Source organism: Cupressus sempervirens, chromosome 10 (genome assembly GCF_028749045.1).
Source record: "Cupressus sempervirens isolate cs-2001-9-10 chromosome 10, ASM2874904v1, whole genome shotgun sequence".
Taxonomy (NCBI): domain Eukaryota; kingdom Viridiplantae; phylum Streptophyta; class Pinopsida; order Cupressales; family Cupressaceae; genus Cupressus; species Cupressus sempervirens.
In genome coordinates, this window is record NC_143127.1 from 230,996,828 (window position 1) to 231,017,843 (window position 21,016).

The 21,016-nt window shown below is 37.7% G+C and overlaps 1 protein-coding gene across 2 annotated transcripts in view; it reads left to right on the plus strand.

Moving 5' to 3' along the window:
- Positions 1-21,016, plus strand: part of LOC149533474 (Golgi apparatus membrane protein-like protein ECHIDNA) — a 45,380-nt gene that overhangs the window by 11,050 nt on the left and 13,314 nt on the right. The window contains exons 2-4 of one of the 2 annotated variants that reach the window (XM_089802954.1): positions 15,498-15,554; positions 19,380-19,475; positions 19,639-19,698. In XM_089802954.1, the coding sequence (XP_089659080.1) occupies positions 15,498-15,554; positions 19,380-19,475; positions 19,639-19,698 (213 nt within the window). Of the gene's footprint in view, positions 1-15,497; positions 15,555-19,271; positions 19,476-19,638; positions 19,699-21,016 lie in introns of both variants that reach the window. The other variant, XM_089802952.1, reaches the window with a different exon arrangement.

A 21,016-nucleotide genomic window follows, 5' to 3' on the forward strand; every position in this document is an offset into this window, starting at 1 on the left:
ATTTGTATGGGAGGGACAAGCACAAGAGAGAATTCCTTTCTAATGACGATAGAGAAGAACTTCGAAAGAAATGGCTATGTTTTGATTGCAAGAAGAAATGAGAATGTTGACACACCAAGAGAAAACGTTGTGTTCTAAATGTAATGACATATGGGAGTAAGGACATCATTGCAATTAGAGGAACTTAGGAGGAAAAATTAATGTTATAGGTGCAAAGAGAATCAGGAGTTTGGACATATATGTGGAAAAAGAAGCCAATCCCACAACAAAGAAGCAATCTTCAACAAATAAGCAAGTAATAAAGGAGAAGGAAACCTAAGCAAAGAGAATAAAGTATGATGAGGAGGATAAGGAATGTGGGACCTTGGCGTGCATCTCAAAGTTATCCAAGCATCATCAGTTCACAATCCAAGGGGCAAAATATGACGGCCCTTGTAGATTGTGGAGCAACCCACAATTTTATTAATTAAAATTTGTTTCCAAGATTAAGATTTTAACTAGAATACTTTAAAGATTTTAAGGAAGTGTTGGCTAATGAATCAACTACTCCATGTAAAAAGAAAATTTCCTAGCTAAACATCACCTTGGGTAAACACCTAGTCAAAGACAAATTTGACATCATACATGTGGGGGATACTAATGTCTTGGGTATCCCATGGTTACACTCCTAAGGAACATCCTAGACTTCCCAAAATTAGAGATATGCTTTGTATATAATGAGAAGAAGGTAGCCTTACAAGGTCTATCCAATGGGTCTTGGAGAGTAATCTCATCCAAAAAGATGGAGAACCCTTAAGCATTGACAAATAGAATGGACCTCCCAATGTTTAATCCTACACAAATTTTATGCTAAAGGGACATCAATCTATATAGACATACAACCACTATTGAACAAACACAAGATCTTTAGCAATATTCCTCCAAGTGCCGTAATACTCCTCCAGGTGTCCCATAAAAAAGAGTCTTCAATTTACTCTATTGAGTTAGAAGAAGGGCAAAAACTATTTTCACCACTCCTTCCTGTCTTTTTCACCACCCATACTCGATCAGAAGAGGGAATGCAATTCCATGGACTTCATTACAAGACTACCTAAGGTACAAGGTAAATATTGCCTTTATGTGCTAGTTGAGCTCCACAACCTTTGTCAACACTGTCGTAGTATGGGCTTAAATGCAGAATGTAGAAGCATACAAAAGACACATGAATTAGTTTACGGCTTGCGCTCATTGCTTATTGAGTGCCTTCTATTAGCCTTGACTTTGCAAATCTATTGTTTGATAGGGAATTGAATCTCAATTGGACATTGCACAAAAGTTTCATGCAACAACTTGGGATGTGAAATACCCCAATTTGATGCTACATCAATGTTTAATAATGGAATGCTTGCATTATAGTGTAAAAACAGGTTTGTTACTAGCTATTTTAGAAACATCAAAGTAAATGCAGTGCACAGGCACATAAAGTCGATGTCATAGGTGAAAAACATGAATTGTTTGATAGTAAAAACCATTATCTCAACAAATGGAATGAGCTGATCATGTGGAGGTATGTTATCTCCTAAAGTGCCAAACCGCATCCATGTACATAATAATTGTGTGGTGAGTGGTGTAAATGATACCGTCATTTTTAAGTGATAGGATAGTAGATACCCTTGTGGAGATTATTGTCAATCCAACATGTGGAAAGCTTCCACTACAAAGATGCAAATTTGATTGTAAAATATTTCTCGTCAAAGTATGTTTGCTTTATCTTCAGGATAATCAAACAGTGCATGATAAAAAGGTTAGTGAAGATCGTCCCAATACAAAATAAGGTGTCAGTAAGAACAGTAGACATGAAACTTTGTGCACACTGGATATGCACTCCTTGATTAGTTGGAAGATTAACATGGAGATTGGTTGGCCATTTACATAAGATGTAACATGATAGAAAAAAGTTCAACAAAATACCCCAAACATATATGGTATAATAGCATTCCATGATCCAGTGTTCAAATGGTACACCCAACTTGTCTCATGGATGACATTGGATTCACAAGATGCATTGGAGCACTTGACAAATATTGATCCTCTTTATTTATGCAGCGAGGCCAAAGTTATTTGTACTTGTTGACAAGAGAGTAATGGCAAGGTATGGTCCTGATGAGACAAGCAACATAATCCTTAACATACTGGGCATAAAAATGAAATATTGCACGAAGAGTGATGGAAAACCCAAAAGGAGGTAGAGGGACTCGGAAATAATGTAAAAATCAAAAGTTAGAATATTGTGGTCAGCAATAGGCAACTAATAGAAAATTGTCCAAACTTGAATGTGGGCAATCAAAATCCTTTCTTTTAAGAACACAGTCCATGTTGAAGATTGGTAGCCGCAGGAGCTATCTGTGTACCTGTGATGATTGCATCGTATTTTGTTTGAGATATTTGCTATGTGAAGATGATGTCTATACTCTGTTGCATCATCTGTTATCCTTCTTTATGATCAGATTTATCAGAATATGAAGAGTCTTTCATTTGTATACTAATGGTTCAAAACTATGAACTGTCTACCCTTTGATGTCAGATGATTGAAGACTACGAAGAGTCTTCTGGTACCCGTAAATGAAAAGATACCTTGCGTAACTCCTATCTGTTCATTGATCACGACAACAACTGGAAGGTAGTTTCCTGTGTATGATGTGGAGTTCATTATGGTTGCTGTTACGGTGGGTATTTCTGGTTCATTGCAGGTTATGGTTATGTCTTCTTGTCTTGGTCACATCATTCAGATTGAGGGTTGTTCATATTCAATGTTTTATGGGAGGTGTTCTTTAAGTAGATAATTGGGGCAATTATTGTAAGTATACTGGGCAGTGATTGTTGTACACTCTGAGTAGTGATCATTGTATAGGAATTCTGTACTGTGACTTTTGGTTGTATTCTATGCGAAGTATTTGTATTGCAGGTTCAATATTGTTATAAAGAGACAGATGTCTATCAAACATTAAGTTATTCAGAGGTTTGTGAGGATTGTACTCAGACTATTCAATCAAGTATTCTATCTGGTGTGGCTGGGTTTTTCCCTCAAGTTGGAGGGTTTTCCCAGGGTAAATTTTGTGTTTTGATTTTTTGAGTCATCTGAACTCTGTATTGCATTATGTCTGCTATAAAAATTAGCATGGTATGAGAGTGGAGGCAGATAATAATAAAGCCTCATTGAGCTATTTAGTCTTTCAAATGTTCAGATGATTTATTGGCTATTGTGCTTATTTCCCTCGAAATCTGAAAATTATGGTAATATTATTTAATTGCCTGAAGTCTTTGGGCATTGATGGAAATATATACGAGGAAGTTAATTGACACTTGATGATGATTTAAGATTTAAATATTGGAGACCCAGGCATCGAGATTGGGGGGACTGCAGAGAAGCGGTAGGTTTTGACCCACCGTGAATGTGCGGGAGTGAATGGTAGAGTTCTGCATCTTCTGTTTTCTAAGTCACTTGGCAAGGGCTCTCTGTAATCTCTGAATCAGTTTCTGCAGATAGCAAAGATAAAGATGTCCAGCGTATTCACTTGAGCATTTTTCACAAGATTTCTGGGGAAACAAACAAACTCTCTGACTATTTTGATGCACTTATGGATGTTCACACCAGATTCAGAGTGGGATTCTTGATTGACCGGGGTTGAGTAATAGTGCTGGTCTGTCACACCTCAGGTCAATTTCGGTTCTGCAGTCAGTTTATGGTTTTCCATTTTTCAGGAAAAAACCCAGGCTTGGAATTACAGCAAGCACTTGATTCCATTTTATCATGCTCAAATGGGGACCATCAATCTGACCTTACATCAATTGGTTTATAGACCTAAAAGATCATCGACCAAAATAGACTTGCAACCCATGATGCATGGATATGATAGCGTGAGTACAATGAATGGTTGATTTGATCGATGGGGCTTTCAAGGATATTCTGTCTCATAATTCTGAGATGTCGAGGAGGCTGGAAAAATCTGCGAAGTTGAGGAACTCATCATTTTGCCATGTATTATTAGGAATGGCCGATGATTGGCATTAAAGCTTGTTGGACTCGAGGAATTAAACCTCCATCAAGCAAATCCATGAGGAGCTGGATTTTGCAGTTCTTTCGGAGGAAGAAGAGGCTTTGCTTCCACGGGTTCTACTCAGAGTAAATCTGAGTAAATCTGAGTAATTTGTATGGTTCAACTTTTCTGTTCATTGCAGGAGACACTCTACAGGCAATAGGAGTTCAATTTTCTGGGATTCTGAATGGTCTTGACGCTTCGCTATTAAATAAATTCTGGTCTGTGAATGAATTGAGATATATGGAGGTGGACTTTTGGGATGAACACAAACTTCTACCTGGGTATTTGCAATTCATTTGCAGCAATAAATATATGTATCTATAGTTGTTTTTTGACCGAATTGAATGCATCCTTAGTTGTGAATGGTTGTCAGATTGGAAATGTTATATCAGTGCTTTCTAACTGTGAAATTCCACAAGGTGAAAGACGGCTATTTGAAGTTCGAAGCTGCTTAACACATATGTGAGCATCGTGTATACCTTGCGGCAAGTGATGATTGCAAGGGTGCTGAACTGCCATAGCTATGGTGGAAAACAAGAATAATTCGTTGATGCTTAATGACAGATTCATTGCACACAGCTAATTGCTTTGCCAGTGACTATCAGTCTCCGAATAGAGGAGAGAAGGTGCCGATTTAAACTTGCCGCAAGCTCCTACATTCCACCCAAGTGAAGAGGAGTAAAAAACCTGCTTGCATTTTTCAGAGAAATAGCACGCTTTTGGAAGAGAAAGATTGATGTAGTGGTCAAGGAAGCAAAAGTGAAGGCGACAGATCAGATATGCAAGCAGTGCAAGAGTGGGCAGCACGTAAAAGTGATGCTGTCTATTACCGCCACTGAAGGACGTGTCACAGGGGAATTGCTTTTGCAGAAAGGGTTAAGTGTAACAGTGTCAGTCATGGTCAAGTTGAAGATCGTTTCTGGGAAATTGTAAAACAATCGAGCACTAAGGAAAGGTGGAGCGAGGTGGAAGTTATATATGATAGTGATTTGGATACACCTTATTTTTGAGGGGGAAACGAGGCTACAGGAAAAGAGCAGGATGCACTTTGCTAGAATATTGAATGAGTGCATAGTTAAAAACTGTGAATAGAGAAAGAGCAGGGTGCATTGGGGGTGTAATCTAACTATAGACCTATTTCATGCTGAAAGGTGTATAGTAGACCTGATCTCTGTCATAGCAGCCAGTTTATGAGAGCTGTTGTATCAGAGGTACTACTTCAGTTTAGATCATTGTGTTCCACTCTCAATGAGTCGTGGAGATCATCTTGAAGGGAATAATTACAGTGGTGTTATGGTGAAAGAGATCATGGTGCTGATAGCAGGGACAGATATGAAGATTGAAATCTGAAAGGATATTGCAGAATTGATCACCAATAAAGAGAAGTATTTTATACCTCTGAATAATGTTATTGGGAATAGTGAATCATGTATTCTTTTAGCATTGGTCTGTTTATGTTGCTTCAAGGTAGTTCGATTCTTTGAACTATTATTAATCTCTTAAAAATGCAGGATGGATCAAGGAACAAAAGGATGATGGACTAATTATCGGAAATCAGATAAGGAATTTAAAGGAGAAAGAACTTAAGACATCTAGTGAGGAAGTTATGCCAGCTGGAGAAATAAACATACACAAAGATTTAGCTTGCAGTCAGGAGTCTAAGTCGAGGACACATTGTTTGGGTCAGCCTTGGATGAAGAGTTTGCATCACCAAGGAAATTGAGAAAAACGAAGACACTAAGCAACAAAGAACCTATCATTGCAATCAGCTACTTTCTAGCAGAGTTTATGACATTCAGAGGCAGTTAAATTCCGAGAATTCAAGGCATGCGTTGAGAGCATTAAGGTTATAATATTATTAGAAGGGAGTTCACTTCCAGAGATTTTCTTTGCATTTTCTAAGGCAGGAATCAAGAGAGAGTTCTGTGAAGAAGTGAAGATGTCAGCTATGTGGGTTGCAGTAGTACAAGCAGTACAAGGCCAGGTGTTGAAGTCCATGGGAAAAATCTTAAGCCACTGATAACAAAATTGCTCAGTCAATTAGGAATTGACATTGATAGCTTTGTAAACTTATTCAGTACAGAGTGATTTGGGGTGAGGTCGAGGAGGATAGTCCTAGACTCTAGCATGTCAGAAGTTTTGGAGGTGTGTGTTGAAAACCGTTCCTTTAATGAAAGCATTACAGGCAATCTTGAATGAGGAGGTCAGGAGCTTGATGCAAATGTTGAAGATTCAAAGTGAGCTTGAGTGACAGATGGAGTGCTAAGTCATTGTAGAGGATCAACAAGCCCAAGAAGTAGCGTGACTTCAAAAGCTTATTGTTTGGTCAAACATTGGAGCCAACTGCAATTTATTGTGATAATCCTGCCCTTGCTGAGAGGGAGTTTTAGCATCAGTTGCTCTTATTATGTGCTAAAATGCACATTTCTTTGTGAGATAAATATGAGGTGAACACCCTTGTAATGCTTATTTCTCTGTGAGAGAGAAATATGAGGTGAAAGACCTTGAAATGCACATTTTTGAATGAGATAGAAATATGAGGGAATGTTGAAGATTGGCAGCTTTAGGAGCTATCTCCTTTGCTAAGAGGGAATGTTGAAGATTGGCAGCTTTAGGAGCTATCTATGTACCTATGATGATTGCACTGTATTTTGTTTGATATATTTTCTCAAGGATCTTTCAAAGCACTTGCCCCTCATTTTAGGTTGATGAGGAGGGGAAAATCTTGAGCGTCAGGAATTTCACCCTAGTTTGGTTTGCCCATAATCCTTCTCCTATCTCTCAAATATGCAAACCTTTCTAACTCGGACTGAAAATTCTACCCACCAACTTGTACTTAGGCTAAGAAAACACCCTAGATGGACACCAAAACTTTCACACAAACCCTGGACAAAATTGCTTTCCAACGAGCCAAAATTGCCCAAACTCACTCTCACCCTCACCCTTAGACTCAGAGACTAGAAAAATTGTCCCCAACTAAAACCACCTAAGAAAATGACTCCTACTTGCTAAAGAAAAAAGAGGGGGTCGCCATTTGCAATGGGGAGATGGTGTGAAAACCACACAATGGATATCTCCTTTGCTAAGAGGGAGTGTTGAAGATTGGTAGCTTTAGGAGCTATTTGTGTATCTGTGATGATTGCATCATATTTTGTTTGATATATTTGCTATGTGAAGATGATGTCTATACTTTGTTGCGTCATCTGTTAGCCTTATTTATGTTCTGGTGTTTTAAGACTACAAAGAGTCTTTCATTTATATGCTAACGGTTCAAGACTATGAATCTTCTACCCTTTGGTGTCAGATGATTGAAGACTGTGAAGAGTCTTTTGGTTATCATAAATGAAAAGAACCTTGCGTAATTACTATCTGTTCATTGAACACAACAAACAGCCGGAAGACACTGTCCTGTGTATGACATGGAGGTCATTATGGTTGTCGTTATAGTGGATATTCTTGGTTCATCACAGGTTTGTTGTCGGTAAAATCTATATTGTAGCCGACGGGTAGAATAGTATCCGAATGGGCGCGTGACGGTTGAGCACCCCTTCGGAAAGGTATATGTACACCTTCTGAAATGGATTTTATAATCGTGATTGTAATCAATCATATTGAATATTGTAGTATCTTTTGCATACATGCGAATAATAAAAGGAATACTTCAGTGCTACATGTTCTTGTCTACTATTTGAATGTATTAATAAACCGTTTACCCTATACGGTAAACATTTGGTACCATTGCCTATAAGGACTAGGTGCTATGAATGTCGAACACATTGAATAAAGATAGAAGTAAGAATCTAGAAGATGATGGCATAAGGGTGGCACGGGAAGTATTAAACCACACATAACAAAGCGATTGGTGGCACAAACTCCAACAACTCGCCGAAGGGTATGATAGTGGTGGCACAGGAGGTGACCACGGTACCACGGGAGCACTAAAAAATGAAGTGCAGTCACCAAGTCGATCAAGGGAAAACTTGATAGAAGAAGCCTGAGAAAGGCGAGGGGTGATTGAAGGAACAAAGGAAGAATTGGCAAACTGGTATACGTCTAGGGGGAATCCAGACGGAAGGGAAAGGACCAGCGCGGCTCGAAGTATCGAAGGAACTCGAGCATGGGGTGAGCTCTTCGTCCCTGATACACTTGACGAGCAAATACAGTTTGGTTGAAACAACCAAGTCTTGGAGGAAGCCTTCATGCCACTTGAGAATGTAGGTATCCATAACACGGGTGTTCAGAGCGGCACGAAAGTATAGAACAACGCGGGTACAGACAACAACGCACAACAAAAGAAAGAAAGGGTACCGATGGCTGGTCCAAAGAAAAAGTTACCAAAGTTCGACGAGGATGGCATGACTGAACCAATCAAACACTGCAGAACTTGCGAAACAATTTCGACAATGAATGGAGAAAACAATCATGACGAATGGGCAAGGCAATTTTTAGCCACCTTGCGAGGTGTAGCAATCGATTGGTTTTCAGACATCGATCCGGCAAAGCTAACCACATGGGAAAACATAAAGAAGGAATTTATTACAGAGTTTCAATTGCTACGAGACGACAATGAGATAGTAGCAGAAATCTACACCACAAAGCAAGGGAAAAATGAAACTATTCGTATATATGCTAGAAAGTTAAAGGAATTAGTAAATAAGATGGAAAGTAAGCCAACAGACGGGCTGAAAAAGAGATGGTTCATAGAAGGACTACACTCGGAGTTAAAAAGGAAAATGAAGATTGTATTGCCATCGTCATACACTGAAGCATACAATCGAGCAATGGACTTAGAAAGTGAACAGAAAACAAAGAAGAAGAAGAAAAGCAGATCATCTGACTCCGATGAATCCTCTTCTGAAGATAGCAGTGGTGATGAAAAGGGTAGTAAGAAGGTCCGTGCTCTCTAGAAGGATATGATCAGGATGATGAAAGAATTTAAGAATATACAGAAATGAAATAGCCAGACTAAAGAAAATGAGCTATGGTGTACAGAATGCAAGGCGGAAGGTCACACTAAGGGATCCTGTCCGAAGAATCAGTTTTGTGATATATGCCAAATCATGGGACATTCCACAAAGGAATGCCCGTTCAATATGAAAACAAGAGGGCATCAACAAGTGCTCCTGATACAGGAAGCATCCACGTCGGGAGGAAATGGAAACACAAACGACTGTGCCACCTTGGGTGGGTATACAAACAACAGAAGGGGACAGAACAACAACACCAACAACAACTAATAACAATAATAATGGAGGCCGCAATTGGATGCAATATGATGCGAACAACCAACGATGGTTCAGTGTCGGGCATGCAACTTGTGGGGCCACTTTGCACGGAACTGTACAACGACGAACACACCAAAGTTGTTATGTAGGTGGTGTGGTCCTGGAGACCATGAAGATGCCAAGTGCCCGAAATTAGGAGTGAATTTGATCAGCATCGAAGCAGAAATGAATGAAGAGGAAGTCCTAGCAATCATGCGTAAACATGCAAAGTTGTACCCAAACCTGACAGAAGAAAAGAAGAGACTGGAAGAAGCACGGGCAGAAATTGAGAAAGGGATGTAGTCAGAGAAATCACAAACATAGAAGGGGGACACTGCGGGTACCTCAATGAGGAACTGCGTGGAACAGAACATCATAAGGTGGATATTACAAACTGAAGTGCCAGTAAAATTAAATGATCTGATCCTCACAATTCCCCAACTATGAACGACACTCACAAACATGGCTCTAGCTACTAAACTACCAGAAGAAACTAGGAAGGAGAAGGAAAGCGGAACAAGTGTAGTAGACCCAATGCTGTTAGCTCTCACATCAGGAAGGCATCCAACGGTCGTAGAAATGGGTATATTGTGAACGATCCTCTCAAACACAATTGTGGATGGAGGTTTAGGGGTAAATGTCCTACCAGAAGATACTTGGAAGAAGTTGGGACAGCCGACGTTGTGGCCACCCACGTTCCAAGTCAGTGACCATTGGAACACAACTGTTTCTGCTTGACTTTGTAGTGATACTACTAAAAAGAAGGGGATATGACGCCATTTTGGGAAGAGGATGGCTCATACAAGCAAAATTTAAACACGATTGGAAGAAGAATACACTATCAATGGAGAGTAGAGGATGGAGATTCATTATTGATTTATACACACAAATGGTGGGAGAAGAAGCTGGATCGTCCAATTCAAAAGGAGAGGACGAAGGGAAGAAGTAGATGGAACTAGATGAGGAAGAAGTCCTACGGTTGGAAGGTGGATTGAAGGACAATGATCTGGATTCGGTGAATGGACTATTTCACTGGCAGATGGAGGATTATGAACTCTTCCAAAGCTGCAACATACTAACGATAGAGGAAGAATGCAACGAAGACGGATTTCCAAAAGAATTTAGGGAAATAAAAGAAGGGAACGAACAACTGGATGAAACACTTGCACATGTATTCAATAAGGAAAAGCAAATAAAATATGAAGAGGCCATAGTACAAACCATGAATTTGGGAGACGATACCGAACCAAAGAACACATTGGTGGGAGATAACTAGAATCTAGTATTAAAAACAGCTGCATTTAAAATAGTACAACCTTTTAGGAGAGCAAAGCAAATGCACCATATGGATAAGCGTCAAAAGGAATTCTGGCCATACGGGTATGTGTGGAGGAGAGTAGAAGGGAGTACAGTCGCCATAAAATAGGGCCGTATGGCCTATCAGGGGCATAAGCAAGAAAGGAAGCCGATAAAGAAAAACAAAACGCTGTACGACCTAGGAAGGATGTCATACGACTAGACAAAAGATGACAGGAAATCACAGGTGATCTATTGTACGACTAGACAAGAAGGGAATAAGTATCACCGTACGAGTAATAACCAACTAGTGAATTGGATCGTACGGACTCAAGGAGAACACAAGTTAATGCACCGTATGGCCTTAAGGAAATCACAAAGATCGTATGGCAATTTGCATGTTTAGGAAAGATTGTACCAAAATCCAGAGAAAGCTTTGACCGAGTGGAGAAGAGAAGGAACACCGTACAGTCCATTTCTGTACAACGGAAAGCTTGTGGGAAATTAGAACACCGTATGGTGACGAAAAGCAAAGAAACATCTTCTGTATGGCTTAGAAAGAAGGCAGCAACGTACGACGGTCCATACGGCTCAGAAAAAGAAGGTAAGCAGCATACAGTGGTCTGTACGGCTTGGGTGCAAGGGAAATCACCGTACAATAGGGAGAAAAGTGAACCGTATGGCCTTAAGGAGAACAATCACTGACCGTACAACCTAGGGAAAGTATGGTTGACAAAGAACGAAAGAAGAGAACATGCACCGTACAATGGTCCGTACGACAATGCTGGAGCACATCGTATGATAGCTTTGGAGCACACCGTATGGCCCTGCAGTTATCATACGACCATATGGCAATAGGAAATCACATAGAGGCGACAGATAGACACCGTATGGCTACAAGAGGAAGAATGGCCCTGTACGGACAAAGAGAACACATGCGTATGGACAGTACGGGCTTAAGGAGCACAAAAGTAGTGGACTGTACTGCACAAGGACAGTGACATACTCTGCCGTACGGGGTTAAGTGGTGGTATAATAAAAGGGATTAGAGAGGGACAAAGGTATAGTAATAAAGAGGAAGGAGCCTTACTCTTTAGGAAGCAGGAGGTTTTAAAAAAAAAAAAAATGACAAATCAAAATAGTTTAGAATGAGTAATGTATGATACCGAAGGGAAGGGAAAGACATAAAAAGGTAGTAAAACATAAGCCGTTGGCAGAAAGAGTGTGGGATTGGAAGAAAATCACAAAAATGTTGTGTTCCATGGAGTTTTGTGTGGGTTTGAGAGTGCTATTTTGGTCTTGGTGGCGGGCTCCGCTGGGGGCAATGCCCCCTAGATCCCTAGTCAGTGCAGTTATCAGTCATGGGAATCCCATGGCCAATTGACGAGACTTGGAGCTGCTGTAGGCATGGAGTGCTTGTATGCCAGAGGTGGAAAGGGCATTGGAGAAACCTTTCGAGAGGGGTGCTACGCTTTGAGGCACTCGGAGTAGGTGTTTGATGTGAGGTTGTCTTGGTGGATGCATAGAGAGCTCGGGAGGAGCTAATCATCCAGTTGGAGGCAGTAGAGTGACACTTGGCTCAGCGTACCCAGGATTTGGAATAAGAGAAGGTGGCACAGGTGGCTATCAAGGTCAGATTGGCTAAAGTGACAATATTGTGTTAGTAGAGGCTACAGATGCAATGTGTTTTTGGAGACTAGTTTGGTGCAGGCACGAGACGAATGTGAAAGTGGTGTGACGGAAACAAATCTATAGTTAGTCAGTTAATGTATTTTGTTTTGTTAATTGTCATCCGGAGACGACTTTTCTTTTTGGGGGGGATGATATTGTTGGTAAAATTTATATTGTAGCCAATAGGTAGAATAGTATTTGAATGGGTGCGTGACGGTTGAGTCACCCCATCGGAAAGGTATATGTACACCATCCGGAATGGATTTTGTAATCATGATTGTAATCAATCATATCAAATATTGTAGTATCTTCTGCATACATGTGAATAATAAAAGGAATACTTTTGTGTTACATGTTCTTGTCTACTGTTTGAATGTATTAATAAACCGTTTACCCTGTACGGTAAACAAAGTCTTCTTGTTTCGGTTATCATCGTCAGATTGAGGGTTGTTCATATTCATTGTTTAATGGGAGGTGTTATTTAAGGAGATAATGGGGCGATTATTATAAATGTACTGAACAGTGATTGTTGTATACACTTTGTGTACTGGACAGTGATTGTTGTATACACTGAGTGTTATTCTGTATTTTGATTTTCGGGTGCATTCTATGTGAAGTATTTGTGTTGCATGTTCAATATTGTTATAAAGAGAAACTGTGTATCAATCTTTAAGTGTGTGCAGACCCAGAATTTTGTGAGGATTGTATTGAGACTATTATTTTTATTCAATAAAGTATTCTTTTTGGTGTGGATGGGTTTTTACCTCAAGTTGGAAGGTTTTTCCAGGGTAATTTATGTGTGTTGATTTTTTGAGTCATCTGAATTCTGTATTACATTATGTCTGCTATAATTTTCAACAGTCCTGACATTTGTAGCACTAATAAATTTTACTCTGATTTACAGTTATCATTTTCTTAGGAGGATAAGTATTGTATGAAATGTGAACAAAAGAAAAAACTAAAAGTAGTAAAATTTTGAAATAAAAATGTGATATTTGTACCTTATTGTAAGGAGCAAAAGTACAGGAAAATAAACACACATTATTACAATTAAGTGTTCAAAAAAATAAGAAAAAACCATTTTAAGGGAAATTCACATATGAACTTGACATATTGATATACCAAATATAGAGCTGCACCAACGCTCAATTACCTGTCATGTCTATCCAACCAACTAAAACTCATGTCTTGTCTCATGTTGGAAACCCTAGTTGTGATATCCCCATCCTTTTCACATTGTCAACCTAGTAACCCAAGTTTGTGTAATTCACTAGTATGGACAAAATTACAGAAGAATATGGTGTTGACCAAAGAAGAGTGAGATATCACAATCTTGCTATTATATGTATCCTTCATGAATGCTTTTTGTATCATCTATATGCTTAATGCACTCAATCAATTGTTACAGTATTAACATTTGAACATCGTTTAAACCTTAATTGTAGTTTAAGACATAGAAGGAATCAATAAGCACCCAATAAGTAAGGATAAAGATGATATATAGTGCCATAGATAAAAATAACATATACAATGATTGGTGGCAACAATTAAGAGGGATATGTATTGATAATGACATGGAGTAATAACCTGTCAACGATGCAAAAGAAGAATACCAATTCTGAATAATTCACATCTACCATGGTTGGTCAACAAGGATATCTGATAGGATAGTACAGGCAGCAGATACAAGGAGATGACCTCAGGAGTCATGAGATTATGGTTCCAAACTCAATGGTTTAGTCATCTGAAAATATATCTCTTTAATCACATACACAATAAACACATGAAACACAAGTTCCATGTAAGCAGCATGAAACAGAAATATCATATATACAGAGTAATATCGAAGAAGATGGTCTATTGTGTAGCTAAACAACAAGAGAACATATATTGATACTATCAACAAATGATTAGTTGTGGATAAGTAGGGATCCATATCAAACAATTAGTTTATGTTCAAGCCGCTGGCCACTACCAATGTTTAAACAATTTAATTAATGAAGGTCAGCAATCTATAATTATGATTTAACTATACATCAATTAACAAAGAAGAACTAACTGGTATACATCAGATGAATAACTGATAATGTGGCGCATTTAGCTTATGAAGAGAGGCAAAGTTGGGAGTGTCCTTAGATGCAATTTATTATCCCAATCTGTAAGGTATAAGGAGACATTGGATTATTTCAGAAATAATAGTTTAACACAGTGGAATCAGGATTGTATATCAGTGCTTGTGTTTGTACATATATACTGTTATACGCTCCTATTTATTCATAATCCATTTGAAGTTAATATATTCATAACCTATATTTTAATCACTCGTTATAGCCCCTTAAGAGAATAGGTTGGTGTTGTCTAGGAAGAGGCGGAGTAAATCCTTACAAGGTGGTTAAGTTCCAAGCTGGTTAAGAATATGTATTTCCAATGACATGAGGGAAAGTCCCAAGATGGGTGAGCACATGTATTCCAATGCCTTCAGGGAGCCTGCTTGTAGATGGTTTCCCAGTTCCCTACAAGAAGTAAATCCCATCCTCCTCAAGGTTGATGCATAGGAGAGAAGCAAGGAATGAGGGCTTAAGTATTTTTAACTGTCAAATGTATTGTGGAACATTCATCGTTTCTTAATTTAATCTGATTTAAATGCATAATGATGTATGTTAATCATTGGAAATTAGCAGCCTCCTAGTAGGGGACATTTAGTAATTACAACTCATGAGTACCAAAAACAAGTATGCCCTTGGTAAGCCATACTTTTTAGTTTCATGTTTAGATGCTTCTCAATTGCTTTGCCAGACATGCCAACTCCTTTCTGGTTCCACTCACAATCTCACAAAATTAGTTAAGACTTTTCTGTTGCAGATTTTTTTAGATACTGATTTAAGAGATTAAAATATCCCCTTTTAATCCTTTGCAGAAAAAATAAACAAATCATCATTTGTTTTCATTTACTACCCGATAGATTCAGCTGTGATGAATTTTATTTACATATTCACATCTGAATCAGATGAAATAACTAGGTAACCAAATTTAATCTTTCATATTTCTTCCTTTAATATATTTCCCCAATTAATGGTTTGAGCTGGTCAATTCTATGTAATTTGTGTACTGGTTTGGTTAATTATGAATTAGGATAGGTTTGTTTAATTGTGTTAAATTTATTAACTAGAGTTTATGGAATGTGCAGGCAGAGGAAGAAAATTATGCAAATCCATTGCTGTGCTTCTTCCATGTTTTGTTTAAGGTGAGTCTTTTTGTATTTTTTTTGAGTATTTTTGCATCTTTGCATTGTACATATAGATAAGGTATTTGTTCAGTGTACAACCTAGCCAGCATGTGCCTATGAGATGATCTGTGGCTATGCAGCCAACTAAAAAACGTGATATAAAGGGAGAGTTTAAAAAGTTAAACTGTCTCTTTGGTGTGCCATGTGTTTTAGTTTGTTGCATAGACCTTTCGTATGAGATGATGGAGCTTTACATTTTACTTGATCTATGCTGTTCAAGATTGTTTTTCTTTAAGTTTTGATGTTTTGACTCTTTGTCAAAGCTTCATATACAATACAAGTTCTCCAGATCAGTCCAAGCCCTGAAATCTAGATGCACTGGCAAGACCCTGCTATTGATTTTGGTTTTGAAATTGAAATTGAAGAGTAACAGAAATTCAACTGTATAGAAGTTAATTGAGAAGGCTCTGTTGCCTAGGTCAAACTGTGATGTCTAGTTCTAGAACATTTTTTACTTTTGCCTTCAATTGCAATTCTAACTTAAAAATGATGCTTGCATATATATTCATTAATATACCTTCATAAACATTACGAATTCTATTATAATATTCAGTTTTACCACTTTGACGTTATTCTGTAAAATAGACTTATCTTGGTTTTCTTCTACAATTCTCCTTCTTACTTGCAGCTGTTTTTTGTCCAATAACTTGATAGGAGAGTTTTGTCCTCAAATTTCCTGATTTCCTTGGAGGTTTTTCATTTTCTTTAGTTGTACTAATTTTTTTGCATAGTCACGTAATGGTAATAGTTATTCCCAATAGTTTGATTTCTTCTTCTCATGGAATGATCTCCCATATGTATCTTTTTTTTTCAAAGACGACCTTTCTCACACAACCTCTGCCCTTTGGTAAAGTAAAGTTTACTTTTCTATGTTTATCTTAAATTGCTAGCATGAAGCTAATGCCACTTTATTAGCATTATTTCATTGATGATATTGGCATCATTTTTCATGAACTTCTTAGAGGGTTGCATGCTGTTATCTAGATTCTAATTTTGGTGTGGGCATGAGTCGACCCTTCCCAAGATTGTTTGTCCTCAAGCAATCACAATCTAGGGTGCTTTGGGGTTACCCAGATCCCAAATCAGTCTTGCAGATATTTAATCTCTAGCAATTCATCCTCCATTGGATGTAATTAGCTTTTGCTTTGACCTTCCGATATAATTGGGATTTGAAGTCTTTGTTTTGGTTATAGTTCTCTCATTGTTTTGGTCAGGTCTTCTCTCATTGTTTCTGTTTTATCCGACTTTGTACTACAGTGACGTCTCTAGAAAGTTAGGATTATTATGCTTGGCTCAACCAAACTGTCCATACAGTTCTTTAAGGTTGTAAGGTTGATACAATTCCTCAAGGTATGAGGACAATCTGTTATCAAGTATTTTTTGGGCACATGCACTTGTCTTTCCCAATAACTCTCAACGAGAAAACCATGAGTTGAACATTGGAAGGTCCATGATTTAAATCTCTTACATCCTTGGAGGAAAAATCACAAATACATTTTGCAACTCTAGAATAGTTTGAAACCAAGTAGAGGAATCTTCCATCTAAAAAGCAGTTCCCTTTTTGGTGACAATAGTATTTGCAAAGAAAACCAATTTGGTTGGGCCAACATTTGTATAGTGTCATAGATATCTTTTTGAGTCACAGTAAAAGGGTGGGCTTCTATATATTAAGATGAGAGTTAGAAGCATGACACATCTGTGACTAAAAAATGCGATGTCCTTTTCTGAAATGATGTTATATTCTTTTAGCCCATTTTTGAGGTTCTCACATGCCATAACTAATCAAATTGGAGAGTTTCCAGAAATATCAGAGAGTTTCCTCATTTCAATTTTACCATGAATCCCAGGTAATTAATACAAACTCTTGATTGTCATTGCTAACATCCAAAATAATAACACAATTTTGCATCCTCTGTCACAATGAGTAATAGAAGTAGTGTGAGTACCGAGATCACACTTCTTTGTGCAAAGCTGATTGTGTGTTTAAGTAAAGGGATCCAGGTGTACCTCACAACAAGCAATATCGTTTACTTTCATTAGCATCAAGCTCCTTGGGGTGATTTTATACATTTTAACTTCAAGTGTTATGGGATGACAACATGGTGAATATTTCCATTGTTCTTAAGTGTCCATGCTGGTCTATCCAAGAGATAAACCAAATGACAAACTAACCTATCAACAAGTTCAGTGATCTTAGAACAAGGGAGTTCAAATGTCCATTGGTCAAATTTCATCTAGTCAATATTATTTATCATGGGGTTTTCATGATAAATTTGTAACCTTCTCATGGGAGTCAATCTTTGACAAATCATTCCTTACAAAAGCATAGTAATATCTTGCACATCACTATCATATGGTCCAATTGTTTCAATACTTCGCAAATCATTTTTACATGGATCAGTTATTTCCATATTTGAAAGGTGGATGGATGTTTCTTGGACATCATTGTAATTATTGACATGTCTTCAACACAGAAAATTGGCTCTTCTTTGGTTTTAGCAACTTCTTGTGATTTGGACTCTAATTTTTTCTTTTTCTTCAATTAATGGTTCTCTTTGGTCTTGTTCCTTGATCTCTTTCTCAGCCAGTTTTCTTATGTACACATAGATCTCTTTTGTCAGGATAATGGTTCCAGAGTACTCAAGGGGAACATTAATTTTGAAATCTTCCAACTTTTGGTACTTGTCAATAATTGTTGGGGCCTCAAGTTTGCACAATAACTCTTGAATACGGTCCTTATCTTCTTCCCTTTTTCATCCTTAAAAGTCTCTTTGACTAGATTGCATTTGTCATTTTAGCTTCATCCTAGAGGCTGGCAGGAGGTTTTAATACCATTTGTAATGTCCTGTTCTGGGAGATTTCTTATTTTTACCTTTAAAGAGTGGCTCTATCTATAAAATGATGCTAGGAGGCTTTGATATCATATGTAATGCCCTGTTCTGGGATATTTCTTATTTGTGCCTTTAAACAGTGGCTCTAACTGTAAAATGATGCTTGTATATTATATTTATAATATAAGTTAAATAAAAAATTATGAATTTTATTATAATATTCTCTTTTATCACTTTGCTCTATTTCTGAAAATAGACTTAATTTGATTTTCTGTTATAATTTTCTTTCATATTTGCTGCTATTTTTCCTTGAATGTTTGTTCCTTGCTAAACAAGTTATGGCTTTTCATTCAATAACTTGATAGAAGAAGTAAGGGTTTTCATTATTCATTTTTAAGCTTCTTAATTTCCTCGAAGGTTTCTTGTCTTCTTTGGCTGTAATATTTACTTGCAAAGTCACATAATAGTTATTCTCAATTGATTGATTTCTTCTTATCATGCAATGATCAACAATACATATTTATTATTGAGAGAGTCACATCCTTTACCACATAACCACTGGCCTTTGGTAAATTAAAACTGATCTTAAATTGCTAGTATGAAAATCGATACACTTTTATTAGCATTATCTCATTGATTAAATTGGTGTCACTTTCAATTGGCTTCTTAGTGTGTCACATGGTGGGATCTAGATTTGAGTTTTGGCCGGTGCTATACAGAAACCTGAAATGCCTTTATATTTTGCTCCATACTTATACATTGATGTCTATATTCTACACTGCATAGTTGTGTGGCTATCTGCTTGAGATGATACTGATATCTTTCTTCTGTATGTCTGGTCCAGGGAGCAGCAATTGCGTTTTACATCCTGTTCTCCCTGTTTGTGGATTCTTTTGTGATTATTTTTGTGGTAACTGTCTTATTGGCTGCTTTTGATTTTTGGGTGGTCAAGAATGTCAGTGGAAGAAAATTAGTTGGCCTGCGATGGTGGAATGAAATCAATGACCAAGGGGAAAGCATCTGGAGATTTGAGTCTCTTGATCAGGACGTGAGTGTAACAAGACTCTGGTACAAATTTACTATATAGAGTAGTATCAATATTTCTAATTTTGAGTTTGGTTAGAGTCACAGGGTTTGTAGACTTTATTGTTAAAAGTAATTGTAAGTTAATGTTTCCATTTTTCACTCTTTTGCTCCTGTCGCATTTGCAGTCATTGGCTCGCATGAATAAGAAGGATTCTTGGCTGTTTTGGTGGACTCTTTATCTCAATGTAAGTTGCAGAAGTATGCCAAAAAAAAGAATATTAAGTATTTTCGATGCATTTATTTGGGGTGGTGATAGTTTTTTGTTGGATATTATATTCTGCTTTGGCATAATATTGCCATGTCCTTTCTTTTTATGGAAAAGAAATGAAATTATGTTACAAGGGTCAAACAATGTGCACTGGGACTCAAAAGTATATTTTGGATGTATCAAGATGCATTTATTTGGGGTGTTGATAAATTTTTGTTGGATATTATATTCTGCTTTGGCATAATATTGCCATGCCCTTTCTTTTTATGGAAAAGAAATGAAATTATGTTACAAGGGTCAAACAATGTGCACTGGGACTCAAAAGTATATTGACTTTCAAAGTGGAGAAATCCCACTAGAAGCATGCAAAGCATGTGTAAACACTACCATACTGTAATAACCCCCACTCGGCTATAACTATGATAAATACCAACATTTAACAATCATCAAAGAATTGCCATCTCATCAAACACTTCACAGGTCAGCTCTAATATCAACACTTCCTCCAATAACAGATTAAGGAATAATCAACTCAAACTCACCCTTGCCCAAACATAAATAATTGAACTTAAAAGGCTTAACTTAAAGAATGAATATATTGGAAACAAGGCCAATTAGTCTTACAATGTCAAATCAGATCTTAATTTGATTGTTCAAATAACTTTTCCAGATATCCTTGTTGCCACATTATTAAAAGATCACATACAGTGATGAGCCTGTAAGTGTTCAGATCAACTAATTCTTTCACAAACCAATTGCTTTAGCTGGGGGATACAAATATTCAATGTTAATGATAGTGGCACCTGATTTGTGATGTTTCAGCACCCTTTCTCACCAAATGGCACCGTCAAGCTTATTTCCTTCACTTAATGAAACACAGCCTTCACTTACCCTTGGACAATCAACGTGGCCACTGAATTGGCCAACGTAGGCCCACAAACAAATCTGTAGGTTCCTCAAGTTGAACACAGACCGCAGGGAATGTACACAGGCCTGTTGTAGATAATCCCAGGTATCTAATTGTGACTGCAGGCCTGGAATAATACCATACTCCGCTGCACAGAAGATTGGCGGGCACCAAAATGGTCAACAAAATTTCAAAGAAAAAACGCAGGTCTGCAACTTAAAATTTCTATTTCCAAACCCTTTCGGATCAGACTAATTCACTCACAAACATCAGCTTCTCTTGCACAGTTACTACAGTTGAGAAGACAAATCAAATTGCTATACTTAAGTTGCAATTTGCAACACTAATTTTAGGCAATCTTCCACTATACTTCAGCAGTGGATAAGAA